This window comes from Salvia miltiorrhiza, chromosome 5 (genome assembly GCF_028751815.1).
Source record: "Salvia miltiorrhiza cultivar Shanhuang (shh) chromosome 5, IMPLAD_Smil_shh, whole genome shotgun sequence".
NCBI lineage: Eukaryota > Viridiplantae > Streptophyta > Magnoliopsida > Lamiales > Lamiaceae > Salvia > Salvia miltiorrhiza.
The window spans coordinates 16,202,501-16,227,407 of NC_080391.1; the positions used below are offsets into that span (position 1 = coordinate 16,202,501).

General features: G+C 36.5%; 3 protein-coding genes and 1 long non-coding RNA gene across 6 annotated transcripts; 1 reads left to right on the forward strand and 3 right to left on the reverse strand.

Annotated features, from left to right (window-relative positions):
- Positions 1-1,930: 1,930 nt before the first annotated feature.
- LOC130986355 (tetraketide alpha-pyrone reductase 2) lies at positions 1,931-3,606 on the reverse strand. The gene is made up of 6 exons (XM_057909748.1): positions 3,397-3,606; positions 3,124-3,296; positions 2,827-3,015; positions 2,584-2,746; positions 2,272-2,461; positions 1,931-2,193 (listed from the first exon to the last, which is right to left on the reverse strand). Exons 1-6 carry the CDS (start codon positions 3,500-3,502, stop codon positions 2,052-2,054), a joined length of 963 nt encoding a protein of 320 aa, XP_057765731.1. The 5' UTR covers positions 3,503-3,606; the 3' UTR covers positions 1,931-2,051.
- A 2,022-nt stretch (positions 3,607-5,628) lies between these two features.
- LOC130986332 (uncharacterized) lies at positions 5,629-10,018 on the forward strand. 2 transcript variants are annotated; one of them, XM_057909722.1, is made up of 6 exons: positions 5,629-6,031; positions 6,738-8,597; positions 8,686-8,982; positions 9,055-9,162; positions 9,233-9,421; positions 9,505-10,018. In XM_057909722.1, the coding sequence occupies exons 2-6, from the start codon at positions 7,677-7,679 to the stop codon at positions 9,937-9,939; spliced, it is 1,950 nt and encodes a 649-aa protein (XP_057765705.1). In that variant the 5' UTR covers positions 5,629-6,031; positions 6,738-7,676; the 3' UTR covers positions 9,940-10,018. The 2 variants fall into 2 exon arrangements, with proteins under 2 accessions (XP_057765705.1, XP_057765706.1); XM_057909723.1 differs by having other exon boundaries at positions 8,698-8,982.
- An 826-nt stretch (positions 10,019-10,844) lies between these two features.
- On the reverse strand, positions 10,845-11,990 carry LOC131025571 (uncharacterized). Its single transcript, XM_057955369.1, has 3 exons — positions 11,745-11,990; positions 11,107-11,618; positions 10,845-11,007 (listed from the first exon to the last, which is right to left on the reverse strand). Exons 1-3 carry the CDS (start codon positions 11,988-11,990, stop codon positions 10,845-10,847), a joined length of 921 nt encoding a protein of 306 aa, XP_057811352.1.
- Positions 11,991-16,631: 4,641 nt separating this feature from the next.
- LOC130986384 (uncharacterized) lies at positions 16,632-19,600 on the reverse strand. Of its 2 annotated transcripts, none has more exons than XR_009089241.1 (6): positions 19,135-19,600; positions 18,560-18,667; positions 18,165-18,264; positions 17,563-18,085; positions 17,041-17,329; positions 16,632-16,798 (listed from the first exon to the last, which is right to left on the reverse strand). It is a non-coding gene; the product is annotated as an uncharacterized LOC130986384 (long non-coding RNA). The 2 variants fall into 2 exon arrangements; XR_009089240.1 differs by having other exon boundaries at positions 18,165-18,275.
- Between the last annotated feature and the right edge of the window lie 5,307 nt (positions 19,601-24,907).

Below are 24,907 nucleotides of genomic sequence, written 5' to 3' on the forward strand. Positions count from 1 at the left end.
GACGTTAATGAAGAAAGAAAGGGAGAAAACCCGTGCTGAAGAAGACGCTCTGTGTTCAAAAAAAAAAAAAAAAGACGGCTTTCTTTCAATTTTGTAGTGCTCCGCATTTAATTATAATTTAGGGCTATGATTAATATATGAAATTATTGGGCTCCTACAACTTGGGCTCAATAACTTGGTTGAGAATGAAATATATAAAAAAAATAAAAAATTGTAGTAAATCTTATAGCTTTCAAAATAAATTTATTTTGTTTTGTTAATTTAGTGTTTAATTATTTATTTAAAGTTTTAATTTGCAACAATAAAAAAGATTTATTTTTAAATACATGACATATTAAAATGTATAATACAAGAACATTTAAAACAATATTAATAATATAAATATCACATGACATAAAAACAACATAATTAAAATTAGACAACATAATTTGAAAATTATGCAGACGCAAATAAATAAACTACACGAGAAATACGAAATTAATCTAATAATTCTAATCCAATAATCTGGTAGACCGGAACCAGATCCTCCAATATTATTGAAATATGAAGAATATATTTCAGCTTCAAAAGGATTTGGTTGACATTGTTGTTGAGCTCTTTTCTGTAAAATGCGTCTTATTTAATAATAATAATAAAAAAAATTAATTTCCGTATAGTATTTATTTTAATATGAAATTATTAATTAAAAAATTGGGGCAAATGTATAATTTGAAAGAAATATATAGGTATGATTGGAAGTATAAAAAGTAAGTGGAAAGAGAATATTTAAAGAATATTCTTTTGGATTTTACTTTAGTGTAAATGGTTGGAGAAGAATTACTGTTGGAAGTGACATATACTGTAAAATGAGTTTGGATTTGGTGTACATGGTTGGAGATATTCTTACATATCTATCGAAAAACACAAATTCTTCTGTGCACCCGGGTGCACGGTGCACCCGATTGTACAGTGTCATTTTGATAACCTGATAATGTCATTTAATGTTAGTGTTATTTCGTGACAATGTTATTTATATAACATGATATGTCATTTGTAAAACAAAATAGTGTTAGTGTCATTTTAAGATAGTATTAATGTTAATATCATTTAATGTAAGTATTAGTGTCATTTTGCACCCGGATGCATGGTGCACTCGGGTGCACAAGAGACCACCTCATCGAAAAATTGTCATAATAGATATATATAGCTACGATTGCGTGGCTTTCTTAGCACCCAAAAGTATTAATAAGACAACATTTGAATTTTGATTTTTTGAACAGCTATCCTGAAACAGCCTAAATCTATATCTATATTAATAGGAAAAGAGCCTAAGAGGGTGTTTGGCTGAGCTTATAGGCTCCTCAAAACAGCTTATATGCTGTTTAAGAGCTTATAAGCTCTTTCAAAGTGTTCGGCAAAATAAGCTCATAAATAGCTTATAAGCTCCAAGAGCTTATAAGTTCCCAAAAAAATAAGTTTCTCTACCCCAACTTATTTTTTTATAATCTCATGTGCAACAATCTTTTTATAAATATTTTTCAATTATAATTTATTATTTTCATCATATATCATTCAAGTTTATTTTTCATCGATTTTTTCTCTCTAAAAAAATATTTTCTCTCTCTAGCAAATTTTTTTTCTCTCTAGCTTATAAGTTCAATTATCCAAACACTTTGACAACTTATAAGCTCTTAAAAATTACATTTTATAAGCTCTTGAAACATCTTATAAGTTCCAAGAGCTTATAAGCTCTTTAAAATAAGCTTAGCCAAACACCCTCTAAGTCATCTTAAGGCACAACTTGTGGATAACCTATTTTATCCCTATTACATATTACTATAAGAATATATTAATTCATTAGATATTACACTAAATCTATATGATATATATCTATAGCTATTGATAAGGTTTATAGATAAATATATTCATTCAATAAATTATTTAATAAAAGTAATGAATGAATAAATATTTTAAAATAATAAATTATCAAATAAAATAACATTAATTATACGTACAATGTACGTTCTTTCTGCTAGTATATAAAAATAAGAGTAATTTTAATGTTTTGTTTTTCAAAGAAATCCTTTTTCTTGGAAACTTGTAATGCAGTCATCAAACATTTGGTCTAGTGCTTTCAAAGGAGGAAGCCCCAGCTCAATAATCTTGCTACAGTCCATACTATGTGGATTATCATCCCCATTCTGACTGCTACACCTGAAAAAAAAAATCGAAATAAAATATCTCCTATCAACTAAATCATCCCAAATAAACTCCATATTCTATTACACTTACTTATTTTCGTAAGGGTAATTAGGGTATTTGGCCCTCAACATTTGAATGATTTCTGACCAGTGTGCCACTGTGCTTGAACATATAAATCTGCCTGATGCTTCACTTTTTTCCATGGCTAAAATATGTGCATTCACAACATCATATATGTGCACGAAACCTACTCTCGTGTTCGGAAATTCGCCCCTTACACCTATCAAACAAAGTGCATTAACTAATAAAATTTCCAAAAAAAAAAAAGAATAGGACATTTAATTTGGAGAAATTAATGTGTATATATATATATATGTATGTATATGATGGTCTAATTCTAACCTTTAACAAGAGCCAATGTAAGTAGCAGTGTACTAGTTGGCTGAGGAGCAAGCAAAGGGCCAATTACAAACGATGGATTCACCACTACTAAATCTAATCCATTTTCATGAGCAAAATTCCACGCCTCTTTTTCTGCTACAGTTTTTGCATAACCATACCACAGCTGCAAACAACATTCCTTCAAATTATTTAGCAAATTATTCACTTAATTGGTAAAAATAAAAGATTTAATTATAATATTACGCTGCGTCTCTTGCAATATTCGGGATCACTCCAATGAGATTCATTGAGTGGCGACGCTTCTTCTGCGTCGAATCTGTATCTGATCGAAGAACAAGAAGAGGTCAAGACAACCCTTTTCACACTGCTAGCTTTCTTGCAGGATCTTAGCACGTTTAAGGTTCCATTTATGCATGGATCGATCAAATTTTCCTGCAAAAGATATGAGTTCGTAAATATTTTAGTGTATATAAATGATGCAAGAATTTGAGCAGTAACAGAATCTATCTGCAGCTATATATTTTATATGCATGCACTTGCCTTTACATTGTCATCGTAGGGCACGAGCACCGGAGACGCCACGTGGAACACGCCGTCAACTCCCTCCACGGCGGCGTCGAAGCTCCCTTCCTCCACCAAATCAGCTCTCATGATCTTGAGCCTTTCTTTAGCTCCATTCAGCTGCAGGAGATACCCTACTTTCTCTATGTTTTCTATGTAAGAGAAAATGTAAAATGTAAGATAAGCAAACAAATTTTATAAAAAAATAAAATCAAGAATCATATGATAGTTTGGGAATTAATGAATTTGGACCTGGATCTCGAGCAGTAGTCCTTACTATATGACCCTTTTCCAGCAGAGATTTGATCAAGTAAGCTGCAATGAGTCCAGTTCCTCCAGTTACACAGTACTCCGGCATCTTCACCTCAATCTTGTACAAGACATTATAATTAACGTAGGATTTATAGTAGTTTATGTTGTTTATTAAATGAAATAAAGAAATTGATTATTGTAAGAGAGCACAATTATCATGTCAAAAGCTAGTAGATATAGTGGCAAGTTTGGTGTGAAGTTGGTCACACGTCAAAAGCACAATTATATCATGCTCAGTGAACCCTTATTTGGGCCGCCGCCTAGAGCCCACCAAGAGCCCTATCTCAACCAAACTTCTTCTAGGGTTTGGCTATATATTGGTGATAAAGAGGATTCGAATTTGGCTGCTGCTTTGACTATTATTCTATTTCATATTGAGAGTAATTTCGTGCAAGGGCAGAGAGCATACATTACTTGTGAGTGTGTTCTAGTTTGTGATTTATTTCTTGTATAAGCGTGGGTCGTGAGTTTGTTCTTTTGATTGTTCATTACTCCAGCATGTTGGAGTAATATTATTGATTGGGTGTGAGTGTAGCATTCAAGCTTAGGGAGTGAGTTGTTAATTTACTCTCAATTATTCATCTTGGTGGAGGTTTGAGAAGATATAGAGGCTAGGGAGAACGATTCTTCGCGTGTAAGTCATTTGTATATCTTATCATCACTAGTGGATAATTTACCCTGGGCGTGGCCCCCCAGACGTAGGTGTTTTATCATCGAACTGGGTTACCAACTTTGGTGTTCTTGTGTTCTTCATATTTCTGCACGAGTTTCTGTTTAAGTCTCTCTGTGAGTCATAACTTCTGCGTGTTGCTGCTTCAGTCTCTCTACATGTTATAACTTTCTGTGTGTGCGAGATATATGTGTTTGGATAGACAAAACTTTCATATAGATTATGAGTATTATGCATGTTGAAGTGATTGTCACCGATAGACGTTAGATCTAACACATGTCTTACCATTTTTTGTTTATGATCAATTTTATATCTTTGTATATGTGTTCTTAGTTTCATTTAGAAAGGCCATCCTCATCTAATTCTAATTATACACACACGCGCGCGCACACACACATATAATACTCTCTCCGTCTATAAACTGAGTATACATATTTTCTTTTTCGTCCGTCCACGAAATGAGTACCCATTTTTTTTTGCAAATGTACCCCACACAACCATTTAATTAATACCCTCAAAAAGTGGGACCCTTAAGGGTTGGAATTAAATCTACCCACATCAATAAAACATCTTACAAAACTACCCACTTTGAAAGTCAAAACCGAAAAGTACACTTGATGGTGATGGCTTGCTTGGTTTTTTGTAAAAGTTCTTACACTTTTCTTACACAAGTACAATTGTGTAAGAAAATGTGTAAGATAGGTAGTTAAAAATGCACAAAACCAGATAAATGTGCAATTATTGTAAGATGATTGACGTATAATGCCCTAAGTTTGAAAATAATGAAGGTAAGTTTGTGTATAATAAAACAGTAATACGAGGATGTAAAAAATTGAACTTTAAGTATATTTGGAAACAAAAAAAAATTCTGAACCTAATGTATACATTATCCGCCAGTAAAAAATAGCCGCTCGCAATAGCCGCCGGATTTTTATCCCGGCGGCTTTTGCGAGCGGCTATTTTTTACTGGCGGATAATGTATACATTAGGTTCAGAATTTTTTTTGGTTTCCAAATATACTTAAAGTACAATTTTTTACATCCTCCTATTACTTTTTTATTATACACAAACTTACCTTAATTTTGTATTTCTTTTTTTAAAATATATTCTATGAAGTAGAAATACATAATAGGCTTGTATTTAGACAAATTTGGATTATAGTGGTGTAATAAGTCTCGAATTTTTTATTTTATTTTATTTAACATGAATTAATATAGCCTAACACATAAAATAATAGAAAATGTTGGATAAAAAAATATATAATCATATATTATGAAACAGTAAAATATTAGAGAGCCTACTACATACTTATCCGCCAGTAATTCATATCCGCTAGAATTAGCCGCGTGAAAGAAACCCTAAGCGGCTACTTCTAGCGGATACTTTTTACTGGCGGATAATAGTACCATGTCATTTATAACTGGTTTTTATATCACAATATATATAAATTTTATTTATTAGAGTTCATATTAATGGTTGTTGTATTTTTTTCAATTTTGAAGAGCTAAAGCTAATTCAATTGTGATTGGACAATTCAACCGGCAAGGGTGAAGCTTTATAGGGTGAGAATCTATAGGCTTTGCAGCAAATTAACTCACGGGCGGCTAGAATTGAGCGGGCACTGCTTTTTGTGGGATTTGTTTGAAAAAATTGAAGATTTGATAAGAGAGATAAATTGGGTAGGGCCCATTTACACAATATTTTATGTTAAATTAGGGTATTGGGGTAGAGAAGCAGCCGCACTTGAGAGAAGGAAAAAATCAGCCGCTGGTCATTTTGAATTAGAGAAGGAAAAAAAGAGTTCTTGAGAGAGGGAAGACATATACGCCATTTTTGGGGGACAATTCACGGTTATTGCTCGTCTTCTTCAAATCCATTCACGCCATGGCTTCTTCTTCAAACCAAGTAAGTATACTACATTTTAAGAATCTATATGTTTTGTATATGTTTCGAATTTTGTATATTTTTAAGTAAGTATATGTTTTGTATGTTTCGAATTTTTATATGTTTTGTATATGGGTGAATTTTTATGTTAGAATCAATATGTTAGAATTTATATGTTTTTATGTTAGAATTTATATGTTTCGAATTTTTATATGTTTTGTATAGTATTGAATTTTGATTTAGATAAAGTATTTGTTAGATTTATTTATATGTTTCGTATATGTTAGATATAGTGTAGTTGAGTGTTGTTACAAGTTTGAGTATAGTTTCAGTGTTGTTAGAATTTTTATTTAGTTGAAGCATATTTAATATATTTAATCGTCTATTTAGATCATTAGGTTAATTTTACTGTATTACGCATAAAATAATAACGTTTTTTGGGTTATTCAGAATTTAAAAATTGATAACATACTAATAAAAACATATAGAACCATAATTACCTAATATCCGTCAGTAATTAATTTTTTTAAGAAGTAGCCGCCGGGTTTGAAAAAACCCGGCGGCTACTTCTTAAAAAAATTGATTACTGGCGGATACTTGTTTATTGTGGTTCTATATTTTTTTATTTATGTTTCTAGTAATTTAATAGTTAATTATGCATTATTATTAGTTGATGTTTGTTAATTCATTATGTTTTGTAAATTGAGTTATTTTTTGTATTGAATAGGTCCGTTATTCGAGGCCCAAGCAAATCAATCGTCCAACAGTTGAGATCAGTACGTACAACAATATTAGTTACCTATCGACAGTAGTCCAGAGACTAAACGAAATTGGCGGTTTTGCACTGGAGAATACGTTCAGGCAGGGGTGCTTTGGGATGATGTTGGATTGGCAGCCGGGCCAGAAGTGCAATGCTGCATTGCACCATATTGTCTCTCGTCATCTTCAGATCACGGCCTTCAATGAGGATGATGAGATCTCCTTCTACATCAACGAGAGGAAGGTTGAGTTTACTCCGAGAGATTTCGCTCTCGTGACAGGATTGTCCTTTGGGGATGATCCTTTTGACCCCGAGGCTGAGCACGATCTGAGCGAGGCTCGGACATTTAGACAATTTTGCCGCTCTAAGCAGGTGTCAGTGCGGGACCTGGCGGATATATATTTCGACACCGCCAATCCAGTGGTTGACCCCGACGGCGGGTTGTACCTCCGTGTGGCCCACTTGTTGGTGCTACACGCATTTGTATTAGGAGTGGACGTGCGACGACCCGTGCAGTCCTGGACTTGGAAGCTGGTGGATGATTTGACGGCCTTTTCCAGATTTCCTTGGGGATCGTGCGCGTATAGGAGCTTGAACTACAGGTTGAAGCACAACACAATCAAAAAGGATTGTAAAAAGTATCACTTCTACGGTCCTTCTTGGGCCTATTCATTTGGGGTCTTGAAAAAATTCCCGAATTGGGCCCAGCCATAGCCATATGCAATGCGGGGGTTTACCCTAGATTTCGGAGGTGGACGTTCGTGAAGACCAAGTTCGATGGGTTACAGAGTTTATTTGAGTCTCCGGTAATAATTTAGTTGTTTATTTGTTAATATTATTTTATTTTATGAATATTAATGTTTAACTACATTTTTTTTTTGTTTCTAAGAGAACGGGATATGGGAGATGATCCCCGATGAGTACGAGGCCACGACATCTTACTGGCTATCGGTGGCAGGTGTCAATGCCGGGATAGGGGTTCGAGTACCAGAGCCGGGAGTCTTTGGTCATAGGCAGCCTCGGGCGCGCTACACTGGTGGGGACCACAACGAGGATGCTCCTGAGCATCAACCTCGGCGTCGCAGTATGAGACAGGATACTGGCAAGCGCCCGAGGGGACAACTAGTGGACACCTCATCGAGCAGCAGCCATCACGATCAGAGCATTGGGGGCGATCACCCCGTTGATTCTGGTCGAAGGTCTCACAGTCACAGAGCCCCGAGGCCTAGGCACGAGGATGCTCCTGCACCATCACAGTGGAGCGAGGAGGATTGGCAGCGCATGCAGCACATGATGCGCGAGAGTGAGGGACGGATAGCGAGGAACGTGGAGGACAGCCTGTTCAGGAGGATTAAGAATTGGTTCGAGGACAAGTTGGATGCTATGCGTTGCCGATGCTCGCATAGCACTGATGTTCACGTGCCCAGACCTGCTCCACGATCTCACTCTGACAGGAGACGCGAGCCCCAGCCCGAGCCCGACTCCGATCCAGCGCAGCCTACATCCTCAGAGGCCCCATCGCATCACCGATCCCCTGCACATGAGTCTCCTGCACGAGAGGTGGGACAGACTACTGGTGATGCCATGCACACCCCGCAGTGGCAGCATGATCCGTTTGGTGGCCCGACTAGTTTTGGGCATGTGCAGACTCCGCACATGGGTGTCCACCACATGCCCACATTCGAGGCGTCCAGTTCTTATGGTGGGCCACGCTACTCGTGGGCTGAGCCGGGCACGAGTTCAGCATACCCTTTTGAGCCGGCCCGTTCTTCGGCTCCGATCCTGACTCAAGATGAGATGCACGAGTATTGGAAGCAGTTTAGAGGGGTATGTTGTCGTTACATTAAATTTACAAGTCATTTAATTTAAATTATGTCAACATTGTTTAACTTGCGTTGTTTTAAGTGAATTATAGGGAGTTTCTGAGGCAGTTTCTAAGGCAGTAGCTGCTGTTCCCCTCAGTATTTGTGCACCAGAGGTTCCACGCAGAAGCCACCGAGAACGGAACCCGTCGGCTGCACTTCGATCACCGTACGTGCACAGCGCCGTGCCGAGACCCGTCGACTCACAGTATGTCGACGGGTTTGAGCGTATGATGGAAGCTGGCCGCCGTGGACACTACCAGACGGTGTCGGTGGCAGAGAGCGAACACCCTCTCCCGTATAACTTTTGGACCACTATGCAAAACACGAGGACCGACCTCTCGTCCAATGTTGGTTAATTTATGAATCAGTTGTTATCATGTAAGTCTGGTCACTTATTACTAACATTTAAGTACGTGCAGGCTGTTGATATGTACATGATGACGATGAGATCGAGGTTGATGAGGGGTGATGACTTGATAGACGGTGTTGATGCGAGGACCACTATCATATTGGATACAGAATTATTCGTAAGCATTTAATTAAATATTATGTTGTTATAATCAAATATGCTTTTAATATAATGTTTAATTGCTGCAGAAATATTTCGATGATGAATTCGCGGAGTTGCTAAAAGCGTGGCGCAGTATGTTTCCCTCGAGGGCAGAAGGACGGCTTGCCAGGTCCGACGCAGTTTTTACTTCGTGGGAATCGCATCCCAAGAAGATGTATCTGGTGCATGGGCATGGGGTATCTTCGACTCATGGCTCTTGGATGCATGCCACAACGGTACACATATATATCTACAGTATAAATATGTTGGAGTAGTTCATTTTTTATTTCCTCTTCACCAATTGCATTTGCGTGTGCAGCTCATTTTGCCTATACATGTGTGTGGACGTTACATTACATGCCGAGTGGATTTGCTGAGGGGTATTTGCGACATCTTCGATTCGCAGTTGTTCAAGACCCTGGCGCAGAAGCGCTACGATGTGATCGCCGCTCTATATCCGCTGCAGTGCCTGTTGGGTAGGCTGCTTGACGTGTCCAAGTGGTTCGAAAGGACAGAGATTGTCCAAAACCCGTTGGAAAACCTTGAATGGCGAAGGTTGAAAATCCAATATGCCGATGAGAATGAGCAGTTTCAGCAGCCAGATCAATGCAGCTCCGGTGTTTATGCGTGCATGTATGTGGAGCGTCTGATATCAGGCTCGCCGAGCCTTGCGTGGGGTAATGGGCACGCCGCCGACTATAGGCGCAAGATAGGCAGTAGCATCTATGAGTTTTGCATCCCCGCATCGCAATAGATTATGTATTTCTACATTTAAATGATAATTATGCAAATGACGTTTTGATTAGAGGTTGGAGTATCTGTTTGAGTATTTTGTCTATGCGTTTCCACTTGCATCCTAGATAAAATTATGAAATAAGATGATTTACTGAAGTAGCCGCCAGTAAATCATTATCCGCGATCAGTAGCCGCTTGAAAAAATGTCAGCGGCTACTGACGGCGGGTAATGAATTTCTAGCGGCTACTTGTAAATTTCATCTTATTTGATAGTTTAATGCATAACCAAGCTATCTCTGGGTATTTTATGCTATTAACTAAACTTTTATATAAAACATTGTTCACTTCTCCAAAGTCTCATTCATAATTTCAACTCATAATTGTTAAGACATGTCCATGTTGTTCATTACTAAAGGCGTGTGTTTTCTGTTTCAAATATTTCAAATCAGGCTGCACAAAAGCTTCTAAAACATCAAAAAACTGCTAAAATTCTAAGTATCCGCCAGTAAATAAATATCCGCGCCCAGTAGCCGCAGATGTTTTTGTTGGGCGGCTACTAGTGCTAAACACTGAATTACTGGCGGATAATGAGAAATCCATGGTTTTTGCTAGTTCATCGATATTATGCAAGTGACATAGCTTCAAAATTTATTCAATCAGTATCCAATACTCCCAACTTCAGAACATCAATTACTGGAATGAAAAAACATCAATATCCATCGAAATTTAATATAAAAAGAAATTAAACTACTGCTCCCAGCCCGTACCCTTGCATGCTCTACGTGTGTGGCCAGGCGAGCCACATAGACTACAGGTTTTGGGTGCTCGTTTTCCCAGACTACTTGATGCATCCGCTGTAGTAGTCCTCTGAGTCGGCCTCTCACCAGCTGAAGGAATTCTAGATTCTCTTGGTCGACCAGCTTGTCACCGAGAAAGGTTTGGCAAAACAATATCAGTTGCAACTTCAAACGGAATTTCCCAGTGCTCTAAGGGAGGCAAGTGATTTACTGGACCGGAGTATGTTTGAACCAGTGAACTCCGCAGGTAGTAAGCTTCCACGTAATCTTCCACTGGCTCTTTCGCCTCACTGCGAAAAGAATGATTATATTTACTAGGCATCTAATAACTGTAATTTTATAATAAAATAGATTTAGCATACGTAATGGCTGCGATCGCATGAGAACACGGCATGCCGTCCAGGTCGAATTCATTGCATTCGCAGCTCTTCGCTTGAAGGTCAACCATGAAGCGACGATCACCAGCACGAACCCTGTATTTTCTCTCGGAGGTCCTCTTCGCAGTGTAACGACGACTCTTTGAGATCTCCGCACTTATCTTCTGTGTTGCCTCTGGAGTAAGAAGATCATCGCTCTCTTCCGCAGACGCAAGTCTGTCATTGAACCACTGCTCCAGAACCATCCTGATTGCCTCCAGCATGGAGCATATAGGAAGGCGTCTGGCCCACAACAAACGGGCATTCAAAGCCTCGGCAGCATTAGATGTAAGAAAACTATAACGGGTCACCGGACTTTGTGATCGTGCCCACTTCTCAGGGCCTACGCGCATCAACTTCCCGTACGCCGCCGGCTTCAATTGAGCCATAGCCGACATTGCAAGTGAAAATTCTGAGTCCGTGTAGGCGTATGCAGCCTGGCGAAAAAGCTCAACAACAGCTTGCCCGTAGCCCTTAATTTTGTTCTGCAAGTGGTAGTAGCAAAGACCGTGAGTAGCATTTGGTAACTCGCTCTTCACAGCATTAGCAATGGAGACATGCGCATCAGAGACAACTAGTAAGTTGTCGGGCTGACCAAAAGTTTGTCTCACATTTGAGAGGAACCACTTCCATGACTCATCATTCTCGATCGGCCCGACACCAAATGCTAACGGAAAAACTTGCTCGTTTGCGTCTTTTGTCACGGCGACGAACAAAATACCATTGTTCTTCCCCTTCAAGTGTGTGCCGTCGACCACAATCACTGGTCGAAGCGAAAAGAAGAAAGGTGTGATGGAAGCCGCAAGAGCAAGAAACAGATGTTTGAACCGGTTGTTTTCGTCTACTTCCAAATCCATCACGGTGCCTGGATTCGCTTGACTTAGGGCATACAAATATTTGGGCAGAAGAAGGAACGAATCATCAATTCGACCGTATATCTTCTCTAAGCTGAGATTTCTTGCACGCTGCGCGACATCATATTTGATTCTGACGCCAAATTCACGTAACAACTCCGCCATAATAGATTTCGGCTTAATGACCTCTCCGTCATCGCGTATTCTTTTTTCCACATAAGCTGCAACCACATTCGAATGTGCCTTTATTCGTTTCAAAATGCCCAATTCCCCTTGGCAAGAGTGCTCTTTAAACTTATGCACTCCCCACATCCCTCCGCCGTGACAAGATGCACGCACATCGAACTTGCACTTATCAGAGTGCTTGCACTTGTAATAGAGGTGTCCCTGATCTGAGCGTACAACTTTTGCCTCAGCCCCTTGCTTCATATTCCAAAAGCCAACAGCAAGGACCAATTCTTCTTTACTGTTGTAAAAAGAGTTCTTCTCCAAATCAGCAACTCTGGACAGCTCACTCTCGCGAGCAACGAGCGAAGTTGTGGCGTCCACTGGAATCAACGGAACTATCCAATTAGATAGATCACCGGTCGAGTCCGTTGGATTTCCGTGACGGGTTCTACTTTGTCGGATCCAACCTGCTCGCTCGGTCGCCGTGAACTCTATCAGATCATCGTCTAATAAATCCCCAGAGGCGGCAGAATCTGTGCCCGACTCGTTCGTTGGATCGTATTCTTCGTCTTCTTAATCAGAATCGTCATCAGGTTCTTCGGCTTCGTCTTCAGGTTGCACGGCTTCATCCGTCCGCACCTGGTTGAAACTCCCGCATATTTCATTCAGATTCCATGCGGATTCGTCCAACGGTGCCCATCCCATGAAAAGTACTGTGTTGGAGGCGCGCTCTCGCGAGCATGATACGACGTCTCATACTGACTAGATTGTGCTTCATCATCTCCGTATCCCGAAGCCTGGGCAAAATCAAAAGTAGGGATGTACGCTTCTTCGACCGGGTCGTTGTTGTGCTCAACGTACACCATGGGATATTCGGCAGTTTCCAACAAGCCTTGCACATCATCGTCGTCACTTATTACGCATTTCGTCTCCCTTCCAAATCGATTGGTCGCCAAATAATACAATTGATAGTTCGGGCTCAACGAATGCGTTGTCAGCACATTGTTGATGCTGTATATCAGGCTCGCAACTGTTTCATTTAAGAGGGGAAGGACCTCCGTAGCCCCGCCAACATAGTGTATACCATCGACGACTCCGTTGTATCTCACATATATGTATCTCACGAATTCCATCTATAAAACCACATAAAGTATAGTATTAAAATACGCTTAAAAAGTTTAAAACATCACAATAAGCTCGAAAAATGAAGTATCCGCCAGAATATTGTTATCCGTCACCAGTAGCCGCTGACCTTGTGGGGTCGGCGGCTAATGAAATTCTGGCGGATACTTCGTTTTTTTTGTTCAAAACATTCAATTATATTAGAAACAGGTTTAATATTTCCCTAACATGCTTTTAAAGTTCAGATAATAAAGAAATTCATTAAAATAACGTAAAACATGCTCTCAACGTTAAAAACAACATACGATTAAACACGCAAACTATAATTTATACAAACAATACAGGAGAATCACCTTTTCGGGCTGAAATTCAACACAAATTGCCTGCTCTCGCACAAAACCACTCAAATTTTTAGGGTATGCCTGAATTTCTGAAATTCAAGGTGAGTATTTCAATTTGTGTTTTGGTCATTCACAAATGCAGCCTTATAAGGACTAAACTTGATTCCTTACAAAAAGTTCACGTGAAGTGTAGTGTTCATTCAATACGGCTTCAATCTATTATTGCATGTCACCTCACACATGCATAAAATTAGCATTAATGCCTCACTACAACCAAAATTTTTGCAGAGTCACCTTCTCAGTATGTACTTTTAATATTTTACTAAAAAATTAACAAAAAAAAAACAACAAATACAAAAGAGGAATGCGTATGTTATATTTAAACATTCATAACAAGCTGAAAAATTAAAAATTATACATATTTTGACATAAAATAATATTTTCTGCCTCACAGACCCAGTATCCGCCAGAAAATCGTACAAAGGACCCAGTAGCCGCCCTACCTTTTTTGTTAGCGGCTACTGATAAAGAAAATAATTTTATGGCGGATACTGTACTTTTTGGCTATAGAATATTATTTCATTTCCGAATATATGAATTTCCAAATAATTGGTATATAATTTCTTATTATTTTATGTGCAAGTCTATTATTTTATGTGTAGTCAAATCATGCATAAAGTGAGTGTTATTACCCCCACTATAATCCAAATTTTGGCAGATTCACTATCTCTCATATTTCCCATCCATGTGTACTTCTTGTACTGTAAATATTTCACTATCTCTCATATTTTCCCTTGTAAAATTAAATAAAAATCTAAAAATAACGGTGCATATGTAACAATAAAAAATCACGAAGGATAAAAATTCACAATCATGTTAATTATGAACAATTTTTTTTTTTGAAGCGAATAACACAAGTATCCGCCAGTAATTAGTAGCCGCCGGTCACAAACTTCAGCGGCTACTGCGGCCGGCTACGAATTACTGGCGGATACATGGTTCACTGGTTTCAAAAAAAAAAAATTCTTAAGAATTGACATATTCATGATTTTTTTGGCCTTCGTATTAATGTTTGTAACACACAAGCGTCCCCTAATTTATTCAAAATTTGCAAATCTATTTAATCTTATAATGCATGAAAGTGACGTGAGTTGACATTTTCTCACATTTTGTACCAATTTTAACTGTTTTCTTACACAACTCTTACACAATTTCCATCATCATCAACTTTTACACAAAAAACCAAGCAACCCATCACCATCAAACTTGCTTTTCGGTCTTTGACTTTGAAAGTGGGTAGTTTTGCAAGACATTTTATTGATGTGGGTAGATTCCCCTATTAACACCTTATTCTATCCACACTACACTCAATACATTTCTTCAAACCCGTGCCGTCCACAAATGAGAACTCATTTCGTGGACGGAGAGAGTATACATATATACATGTGAGTTCAAATAAAAATCACTTTTTATTGTAAGAACGTAAAACCAATCTTGTCCATCTATTTTGAGATTATATATATCTTATAATTTAAGGAGGGTTAAATAAGTCATTTTATAATTCAATTAATATGCAGTACCATTATTAACGAGTTTCAATTTATTTATGTTATCACGTTCATTTCTTCAAATAATATATATGATGGATGAAATTAGTCAATCATTTCTTCGAATTCGATATTTTTTCTGAATCCGATGTTATTGAACGAGCAACGTATCGTTTATTAATATCTTTTTTTCCGCTTTATTTTATGATGGATTAATTCTGGTAAATTTGCATTACAATGCATATTAGTTTATATAAAATTAGTGCTGTAAAATTTTTGATATATAGGATTTGATATCAATATTCTCCTTCCATTAACTTTTATGAAGTTCGTTTCTTTTTTATTAAAACATTTATTCACTTTAGGTTTATTTATTTATTTATTTATTTTATTTTAATATATATTTCATGCAATTAAGTTTTATAGATTAACTAAAATTAAAAAAATAATTAAAAGATTCAGAATATAACAAATGCAACTTAAATATACACTGTGTGCAACTTTTTTCATTTTTTCTATATTTATTAATAATAGAAAGTAACATGCATCTAATATAGGTTTTTATTATATATTTTCTTTAAGCATTTTTTTATAGTAGTGTGCATAAAGAAATTATGTATATTGTACATATTAAAACTATTTCTGTACATTTTACAGCAGAGATGCACTGTTACTTTGCTATCATTTAAATAGCTTTTAATTGAATTAGTGTAAAACATGAAAAATAAATCCTTTGGCCCTTTACTTTTGACGAGGGTTAACACTTGTGCTTAAGAATCCTTACAACACACGATAAACATATTTTGGGAAAATACCTAAATAAGTATGATACACGTCATAATATCACAGAGGCAACCCACTAACTAGAGGTGATTCAGCTGGTACTTCACAGAACTAAAGTTTCTCACTACATGATCTTAGGGTATCTCATCGAAGCATGTAAGCATGAGTGAGACTTGGGAAATGTTATACTTTACCACTTGAGAAAAACTCATGATTTATTTTATTTGTGCTGGGATTTATGCAATTATAATTACGTCTTGTAAGCTGCACAACTTCTGCATACACTACAACAAAATTCACCTATTAGGACTTTCATGAGAGTCCTATTATATGGTATAATAGGACTTTCACTACTATAGGACTTTCCTTAGGAGAGTCCTATTTGCGCTAGTCACTATATGTGTAAAAGGACACTCACCATAATAGGACACTCAAGAAAGTCCTATGACATGAAGCTTGCAAACTCATTTAGGACGATCAGGAGTGTCCTAATACAGTTTAATGAAGCTTGCAAACTCATTTAGGATGATCAGGAGTGTCCTAATACAGTTTATCTTATGCTATTATATAACATCCAATTTTGCCTACAATTCGTATTACATTCTACAAGTTGATTTATTACCAAAAAAAGCTGCATGTATTTATAAATGTTGCAAATTTCAATAAAGTTTCACAGATGCATGGAAATGTAACTAATAATTCAATAAAACTAAGATATACTACAAGATTTACGTTCAAATCCAATACATTACATCATGTGTCCAAGTAACAAAGTTTCACGAATCACGATACAATCCTTGTAGAACTCTTCACCCAAAGTATCCAACTCAACAATGGCTTCCTCTAAAGCCTGCATAATATGAATAAGTTACATAAGTTCCAAGCAAAAGATGATTTTCCAACAAGATCAAGAACTAATTAAGCCAATTAATTTAATAATATGCCTACATGCTTTAGACAAGAATTTTCAGAACATGACATCAACTTGAATGTCCATGCAATAATTACTTACAAGTTTTTCATCAAGTAAAGGATAACAAACAGCAAATGAACTGAGCATATGGCGCCCTAGTTACAGAGGATGGAAGATACCTGAGAGTAAAAGCGTTTGAAGTCCAAGAAAAGATGTCTTTTTCTCAATATAATCTGCATGGTCATACAGAGACACTTATAATTCCTCCACAAGATAAAAATCAAAGCAATTCTAAATAGCAATTAACAGAGCAATCAAATCACTCAATCTGCTTGTTCCCCTTTTATACAGCCAATGGCCCAATACAAATGTACAAAGAACATATTGGCACCAGTGAGTAAGAGCTGAACAAGCTGTAATTTGGCCTTCTCTCTCCACAACTATAAAATAATCCAATGCTTGGAGTAGCTGCAGCAGACAGAAACAAGGTGAATCATACAAAGATATTATGAAACAAAAGTCAAAATAACATAAAGACATATCACATCAATCGTTCACTGCACTACCACTATCATTGCCGAAATGAACCAATCATATCTATTTTGTTTCAAATCCAGCAAATTCATTTTCGTACCAGATTTAACATACAATGCTTAGCCAATCAAAGAAGTGCAAGTAAGTTAAGCAACTGCTAGACTTACTTTGAAGCTGAATCAAGAAGTGTATCTTGCAAATTTATAAGTTCTTTCATGTCTTCCAATCTCCTATTCTAGCGCAAATCTGCTCTCTGTATTAAAGAAATGAATAAATAACAGCCAAGTAGTGCATTGAGAAAATAAGTAGAGATGATACTAGGAAAAGAAAGAAACGAAGAGGCAAAGAAAGAATAAAGCAAGTAATTAAACAGTACAAAAGGGACACACTAAAATTTAGTTTGGGATAATGGTTATCATAATTGAATAAAGCAATACAACTGGAGTGAGATAACAGAGAATTATTTAAAGTTATTTAAGTGCTATCTTAATTTATTCAGTTTCTAGGTTTACTTTTATATAATTAAGGGTCATTATGATTTTAGTTTTAGAGTTTAGCGGCAGAGTAAAGGAACTACTGAAATAAAAGATTTACTGATACATTCACTGCAGGAACCGATCTGTTACATACACCCAACCCAGAACAAGGAGCATCCAGCAGAATTTTATCACCTTTCAAGCAATTGCTATCCTGAAAATTTGAACACAAAAATAAAAATGATTAACATTTCCTTTAAAAATAGTTTTACTTAAGTAAGAATTTCCCTTACAAGCGCATGAAGATCAGCATGAATGGTATAGATAACTTGATCAAGTTCATGCAGCTTGGCGTCTCTTTGAGGATTCTCAATCGGCCTTTGTTTACATCAACTGCACTTAAGCTACCCGATAAGAATGTCAAGATAACATCACTACTGAAAGATATAGTTCTTACCATGATCAAACTTGTATTATATTTTGCAATGATAATATGATCATTAGTTTTGCAAAAAAATTGTTCGTAGCATTAGTCCTAAGATCTAGACAAATTGGTACAATTAAATGATTGTCCTAAATTATAAATAGACATAGTAAGCAGTCATGTTAATAAAATCTACAAATTTCTTTTATGTTCTGAAACCATTTTTCTTTAACAAATCAGTTACCACATTCTCCAGCATTGTACCTTGGCCCTTTAGACATGAGGCCATGAAAAGAGTCTTTCCGCCCGGAGCTGAACAACAGCTAATAATGTTATCACCAAGTTTTGGATCCACAACTGTAACCACCAATCCTGCGCCAAAATTTACAACTCTTACATATATTGTGGTCATGAGCCAAATAGGGCAGAAGATCAAAGACAAAGTTGAACAAAAAAAATTGAAGACTAACTCAAGCATATAGGTGATACCTATGTATAATACCAAGTGCACCGAGAATATTATTGAACCAAAGTAAATAAAGATGCAAAAAGATCTAGATAAAAAAAAATTAAATATTTAATATTTTTCTATAAATTAAAATTAACGAAGATTTTAGCATTTGTGCTTTTCTATGAATAATCTACTAAGAAGGAAAGGCAACAAATATACTATTCAAACAACTATATCATCATCACCTTTCAAATAGCCACGAGTAGCATATAATAATTGTATCCAATTCTAAACTAAATGCAATGGAACAACTTTATGAGTATGTTAAGTGGAAAGATGTACATCACATATAGAAGAAATCGAAAAACAAAAAAGAAATGCACCATACCAAAGCAATAGAAAGAGTCATCGGTCCCCGCTAGAGGATTGATCGAGCTGTAACTGTTAATGGTGAACCACGATCTTCTCAATTAAGGAGACGGCGGCTGTGAGCAATAGCTACGATGTTGAGGTCGCCGGGAAAGAGTACCAAGAGAGAGAGTGCAGTAGTCTCAATGAGAGAGACGACAACATCGGTGGTTACAGCACGATGGGGCAAGCAATAACAGATGTCTGGCAACAATGATGATGTTGAGGTCGTTAGGGAGGAGTAGCTAGAGAGAAAGGGAGCGGTGGTGGCCTGGCTCTCGATGGTGAACGGCGGAGGTTTTGATCGATCGAATTTGTGATGGGGATTTTGGTCGCCGGAGCGGTTGCAGGGTTAAGCGGCAGACGAGGGTTTTCAATTTGGGGGTGAATTGATTTTGAGTAGGTTTCACTTGTGGGGGTGAGAAACCGCATAGTGTTTATTTGGGTAGGTTTGATTTGTTTTAATTTTTTCTTAGAAATTTCTTTTTAGATCAGAAAAAAGAAATATTTTTAATTCTATATTTATCAATGAAACAAGGATATAGACTACAAAATGAAGGTCTTGGTAGTCTATACGTGCAAATTCACACTTCATATAAGGCATTTATAACCGATAGTCCCATTACAATGATAATAGGACTCTTACCATGTAAGTGTCCCAATACAAACGTCCCCATAACCTTATTTTGCCGTAGTTATATATGTGCCTAGATTTGACATATGAATTTACTAGTACGAAGCTGCACAACTTCTGCATATGTGCCTAAGTTTGAAATATGAATTGACTGAGTATACGAAGCTGCACACCTTCTGCATATGTGCTAGGGGTGAAAATATAATTTGAATATCTTACTTTGTGACTATAGTCATGCCAGCGTTGTCACTAGTATCGCAAGTAGGGACACCAATCAAAAGCATACACATAACATGTTTATTTTAATCATGCACATGTTACTAAGGGGGGAGTAGGGTATATGTCACTATTTGTATTCTTCTTGAAAATTTACAGCGCATGAACAATGGTTTATAGCGCTGGAAAACTTGCTTTGGCAGAGATTAAGCCTTAAGTGGCAACTCAGCTGCGGATGCGGATATGTGAGCCTAGGTGGCAACTCAGCCGCAGATGCGGATATTTGAGCCTTAAGTGGCAACTCAGCCGCGTTGCGGAGGGATGAGCCCTAAGTGGCAACTCAACCGTGTTGCGGAGGGAAATACCTTAAATGGTAGCTTAGTTGCGTTTGCGGATGGGCCATAACATCGGCACATGGGCCATAACATCGGCACAGGGAATGTAAACCATTTGGAAAATTCCACAAGTAAATCATGTGGAATCGGGGTCTTCTCAGCGCAGTCAGTGCAGTTATCTCAGCGCAGTTAGTGCAGTCAGGGCAGCTATCTCAACGTAGTCAGTGCAGCTATCTCAGCGTAGTTAGTGCAGTTATCTCAGCGCAGTTAGTGCAGCTATCTCAGCGCAGTCAGGGTAGCTATCTCAGTTATCTCAGCCTGCGCAGCTATCTCAGCTATCTCAGTTATCTCAGCCTGTGCAGCTTTCTCAGCTATATCAGTTATCTCGGCCTGTGCAGCTATCTCAGTTATCTCAGCTTGCGCAGCTATCTCAGTTATCTCAGTCATCGCATATTGTTTGGGTCATCCTCAGCACAGGTCATCTAAGTCATCCCCGGCGCAGGTTATCTATATTATTCTCAGCACATGTTATTTAAGCTCCTGTCATTTTTAATGATGCTCAAAGAACCAAAAGGAAAAATTCCTATTTTTTTATCTTAGTTCATTCGCAGGGCTGAAATATTTTCTCTATTTTTCAAAAATTGACAGTTCTTATCTAATAAGTTGCAGGGAATCATGTATGTTTAGTTGACTAGGGATAGCAGCACATTGCTGACTTTACACCATGCACCACTGATTGAGCACAAAGAGGATACCGTTCAACCAGACTAGGGAGGAAGTAGCTGATGAGGGCTAAAATACTCATCAGCGTTGTGCTTAACAATACATGAATGTTTTGCCTAAATTATTATTATTATTAAATAAAGCTAACCAGTGCAGGTTTAATCGAAGACTTGAGATAATAAAAGGAACTCGAAGCACTTGCGCAGTAAAGAGAACTCGGAGCACCTGCGCAGTCAAGAGATAACGGAGCTCTCAGCGCTGTAGACTCAAGTCAGAAGCTAAAGTTAATGTACTAAGGGGCTTTAGGCCCAATTATCTAGGGGATGGGCTTAAAGGCCTTAGGGTTCCTTTCCATGCCTATAAATAGAAGCTTAGTAGTGAGTTAACGGGCTATCTTATATTTCATTCATCATTTGTAACATGTAAAGACTCTCGAAGTATAGTAAAAAACCCCGAAGAACTCCCGTGGATGTAGGTCTTGATGACCGAACCACATAAAATCTGTGTCTCATTTATTGTTTTAGTTTAGAGTGAGGTTTTATGTTTTATCAACTTTTATGTAATCAATGGTCCTTATTAATTTTTAGTTTTCATTTTAAAGGGGGATTTTTATGTTAATCCAACCTTATATATATAGAGAGAGTTAGGTTATAGTGAGATTGTTATTTTTCGTGAGATATGAAAATAATGAATAAGACAATATTATATTAAAGAAGCAGAGGATGTTCGGCACTGGTACCCTTGCACGGAGTCTCGTGGGTGGTACATCACAGACTATCCATTCACAGCACGTTGATGCTCGATTTGAAGAGCTACAACAGCAGCTTCAAGAGGAGCGTGAGCATAGACTCCGATTGGAGGAATCACTTCGAGTAACTACTGAGATGTTTCAGCAGTTCATGAGGTCCCAGCAGTCGAGGAGTAGTGGCTCAGGAGGTTCAGACTTACAAGGCGACAATCCTTAGCCTTGATGTAGTTTATTTAGTACCTTTTTGATACGTTATTATGATATTTAGCTTTGATGCAGTTTATTTCGTAACCTTTGATACATTATTATGATATTTAGCTTTGATGTAGTTTATTTCGTAACTTTTGATACATTATTATGATATTTACATATGGACATATTGTTGGACATTGAACAATGTTGAATGAAATTAAAATTATGTTTAGATTATGAAATGATGTTATTGTGGTTGGATTTATTGATAAACAGATTGTCGTCACCAGGTATGTCAAAAATAAAAATTAAATATTAATAAAAAATAAAAAATTACCGAGGGAAATCTTCCTCGATATTTTAATAAAAAGTGTTCGAAAATTACCGATGGAAATATTCGTCGGTGAATTGAGACAACATTACCGAGTGATTATCGAGGGATTTTCCCTCGGTAAAATTAATACACAGCCGACACTTGACCTGACGTAAAAGTTAGCGATGGATAATTCCCTCGGTAATAATTTTACCGACATTGAATTTAACGACGGGCTCTTTTAATTGGTGATCTCTCGGTAAACAATATTACCGAGGGAAATTTCACTCGGTAAAAAATTAATTTTTTGTTGTGACTATATTCGAAAAATCGGTAAAATTTTCGCGCCCTCCAAGATTAGAAGCCAGTTAAAATTTTCCTCCTCTAGGTAAATATCAACCATAATTAAGATACTACATTCCCTTACAGATCAATATAAGATCTAACCATATATGAGGGATCTCATTTGAACCATTCCCTACATATATATATATATATATATATATATATATATATATATATATATATATATGTATATAGGGTTACCTTCTATGGAGACCACTCCCCTAGATAGAGAACAAAGATCAAATCATGTGCGTCGATCTTGCTTAATCTAACGATTCATATAATTTTCTAATTTGATTTTTCATGTAATTAAATATTGGTTGATTAAATCCACTGAAATCTAGAATCACGTTGAATAAATCCCGAAAATTTCGAAACTTCCTGTTCTGGGACCTGATCTGTCAATGAACATAATATGTGAACATTATTATGTTGATTTATTTTCCTACGAAAATATCGACGAATATTAGTATGTTCATTTATTTTTTTTACAAAAATATCGACGAACATTAGTATGTTCATTTATTTTTTACTAACATATCAACGAACATTAGTATGTTCTACGAACACTAGGTTCTGTGGATGCATTATTTCACGTAACAGACTCTTCATCAAATTAATATTCCATAAATAAAAGATTTGATTGCCTATATCTATGACAATTAACGAAAATATCAAATCTTCACCAGATGAATCATCACCCTTAGATATACCAAGATCGACGCACAGGATTTGGTCTTCGTTCTTTGAATTTTTGATGGTCTCCATAGAACTCTATCATATATATATATATAGGAACACATTTTTTTGTATAAAATAGGAACCATTTTCAGCCTTTAGATCATTAAGATCTACGGTTAATTCATCACCTTGTTGGATGAATTCAGGTCCTGAGTTCGAATCCCAAAGGTAGCGAAAAATTTATTTTTCGCAATTCATACCTTTATGCAGTGAATTCATACGTGTTCAACATAAAATTCATATATATATTCTACATAGAATTAATACATTTACATACGATTTTTTTAAATTTAAATCTCAACCTTTAGATTTTGAGTAGATCAATAGTGTATATCTATTTCTATTTTATACTCTAAAAGCTATTTGTAGCCTAGTCCTCCCCTATATACCTATATATATATATATATATATATATATATATATAGGGTCAAGTTAAACAAAGAATAACCCTATGTATAGAGAATAGAGAATAAATCTCATCCCTAAAAAATGATGGATCGTAAGGCTCAGATTTAATCATGCTGAATTTTTTAATTACCATATTAAGCGTTCGAAATTATATTTTAATTGACATTAGGGTAATTGGGTAAAATTGCAAATAGTAAAAACAGTAGGTCCGACATTTACTCCTCACAACCGTGTCATACCAGTTTGCTCTAGGGCTGGAAAAATATACCGAAAACTCGGTATACCGGCCATACCGTACCGTAAAATACCGCAAAATACCGAATTTAAGGTATACCGGGTTTTTTGGTAAGGTATGATACCGTACCGAAGATTTACGGTAAGGTAAAGGTATGAATTTTCCAAATACCGGGGTATACCGATACCGCGGTATATACCGAAAAAATCAATAAATACCGTATTAAAGGTATATACCAGAATATGGTATGATACCGTATTACTGGTATACCGAATATTACTGCATATACCGGTGATGCGGTATCATACCTTATTCTGGTATACCTTAATATTCCGTATATATCGGTAATAAGGTACAATACCTTATTCTGATATACCGCAGTTGTCCGTATATATTGGTATACCGAAAATCGCGGTATTTATCGTATCAAAATCTATAGTTTTAAAATATATAATATTTATTTTTATGTCTATATTTTTAAAAATATTTATAAATTTTATAAAATGATGTATATAATCTATATTATGTGAATATATACAATTGTACATGAATTTATAAATATCATCAAATGATACAAAAATAAATAAAATATAGTATATAGTATAAGTCGTACAATAAAATAAAATTGTTTAATTTGATATTATAGTATAGTTATAATATATAACTAAAATTATTGTTTTACAATAGATTATACATCTAACTTATAATACTCCCTCCGTCCCGTTAAAGTTGGCTACGTTTGTTTCAGCACGGAGATTAAGAAATGGAGTGTTATGTTTTAATTGAATGGGGCCCATCAAAATTATTGAGTTAATTAAAATAATTTCTTCCTCCTTTCACTTTCTTCTTCATCCACTGCCACC

What these genes read in the sequence shown, in the direction of transcription:
- LOC130986332 (XM_057909722.1), top strand. Translation starts at nt 7,677, where the DNA reads ATGATCCCCGATGAGTACGAGGCCACGACATCTTACTGGCTATCGGTG. An exon ending in ATTGGAAGCAGTTTAGAGGG is followed by an intron (nt 8,598 to 8,685) that starts GTATGTTGTCGT and finishes AGTGAATTATAG; the next exon opens with GGAGTTTCTGAGGCAGTTTC. An exon ending in GGACCGACCTCTCGTCCAAT is followed by an intron (nt 8,983 to 9,054) that starts GTTGGTTAATTT and finishes AAGTACGTGCAG; the next exon opens with GCTGTTGATATGTACATGAT.
- LOC130986355 (XM_057909748.1), bottom strand. Translation starts at nt 3,502, where the DNA reads ATGCCGGAGTACTGTGTAACTGGAGGAACTGGACTCATTGCAGCTTAC. An exon ending in AATATTGCAAGAGACGCAGC is followed by an intron (nt 2,747 to 2,826) that starts GTAATATTATAA and finishes TGTTGTTTGCAG; the next exon opens with CTGTGGTATGGTTATGCAAA. An exon ending in AATTACCCTTACGAAAATAA is followed by an intron (nt 2,194 to 2,271) that starts GTAAGTGTAATA and finishes TTTTTTTTTCAG; the next exon opens with GTGTAGCAGTCAGAATGGGG.
- LOC131025571 (XM_057955369.1), bottom strand. Translation starts at nt 11,990, where the DNA reads ATGGATTTGGAAGTAGACGAAAACAACCGGTTCAAACATCTGTTTCTT. An exon ending in GGAAGTGGTTCCTCTCAAAT is followed by an intron (nt 11,619 to 11,744) that starts GTGAGACAAACT and finishes TACCACTTGCAG; the next exon opens with AACAAAATTAAGGGCTACGG. An exon ending in TTCGACCTGGACGGCATGCC is followed by an intron (nt 11,008 to 11,106) that starts GTGTTCTCATGC and finishes TTCTTTTCGCAG; the next exon opens with TGAGGCGAAAGAGCCAGTGG.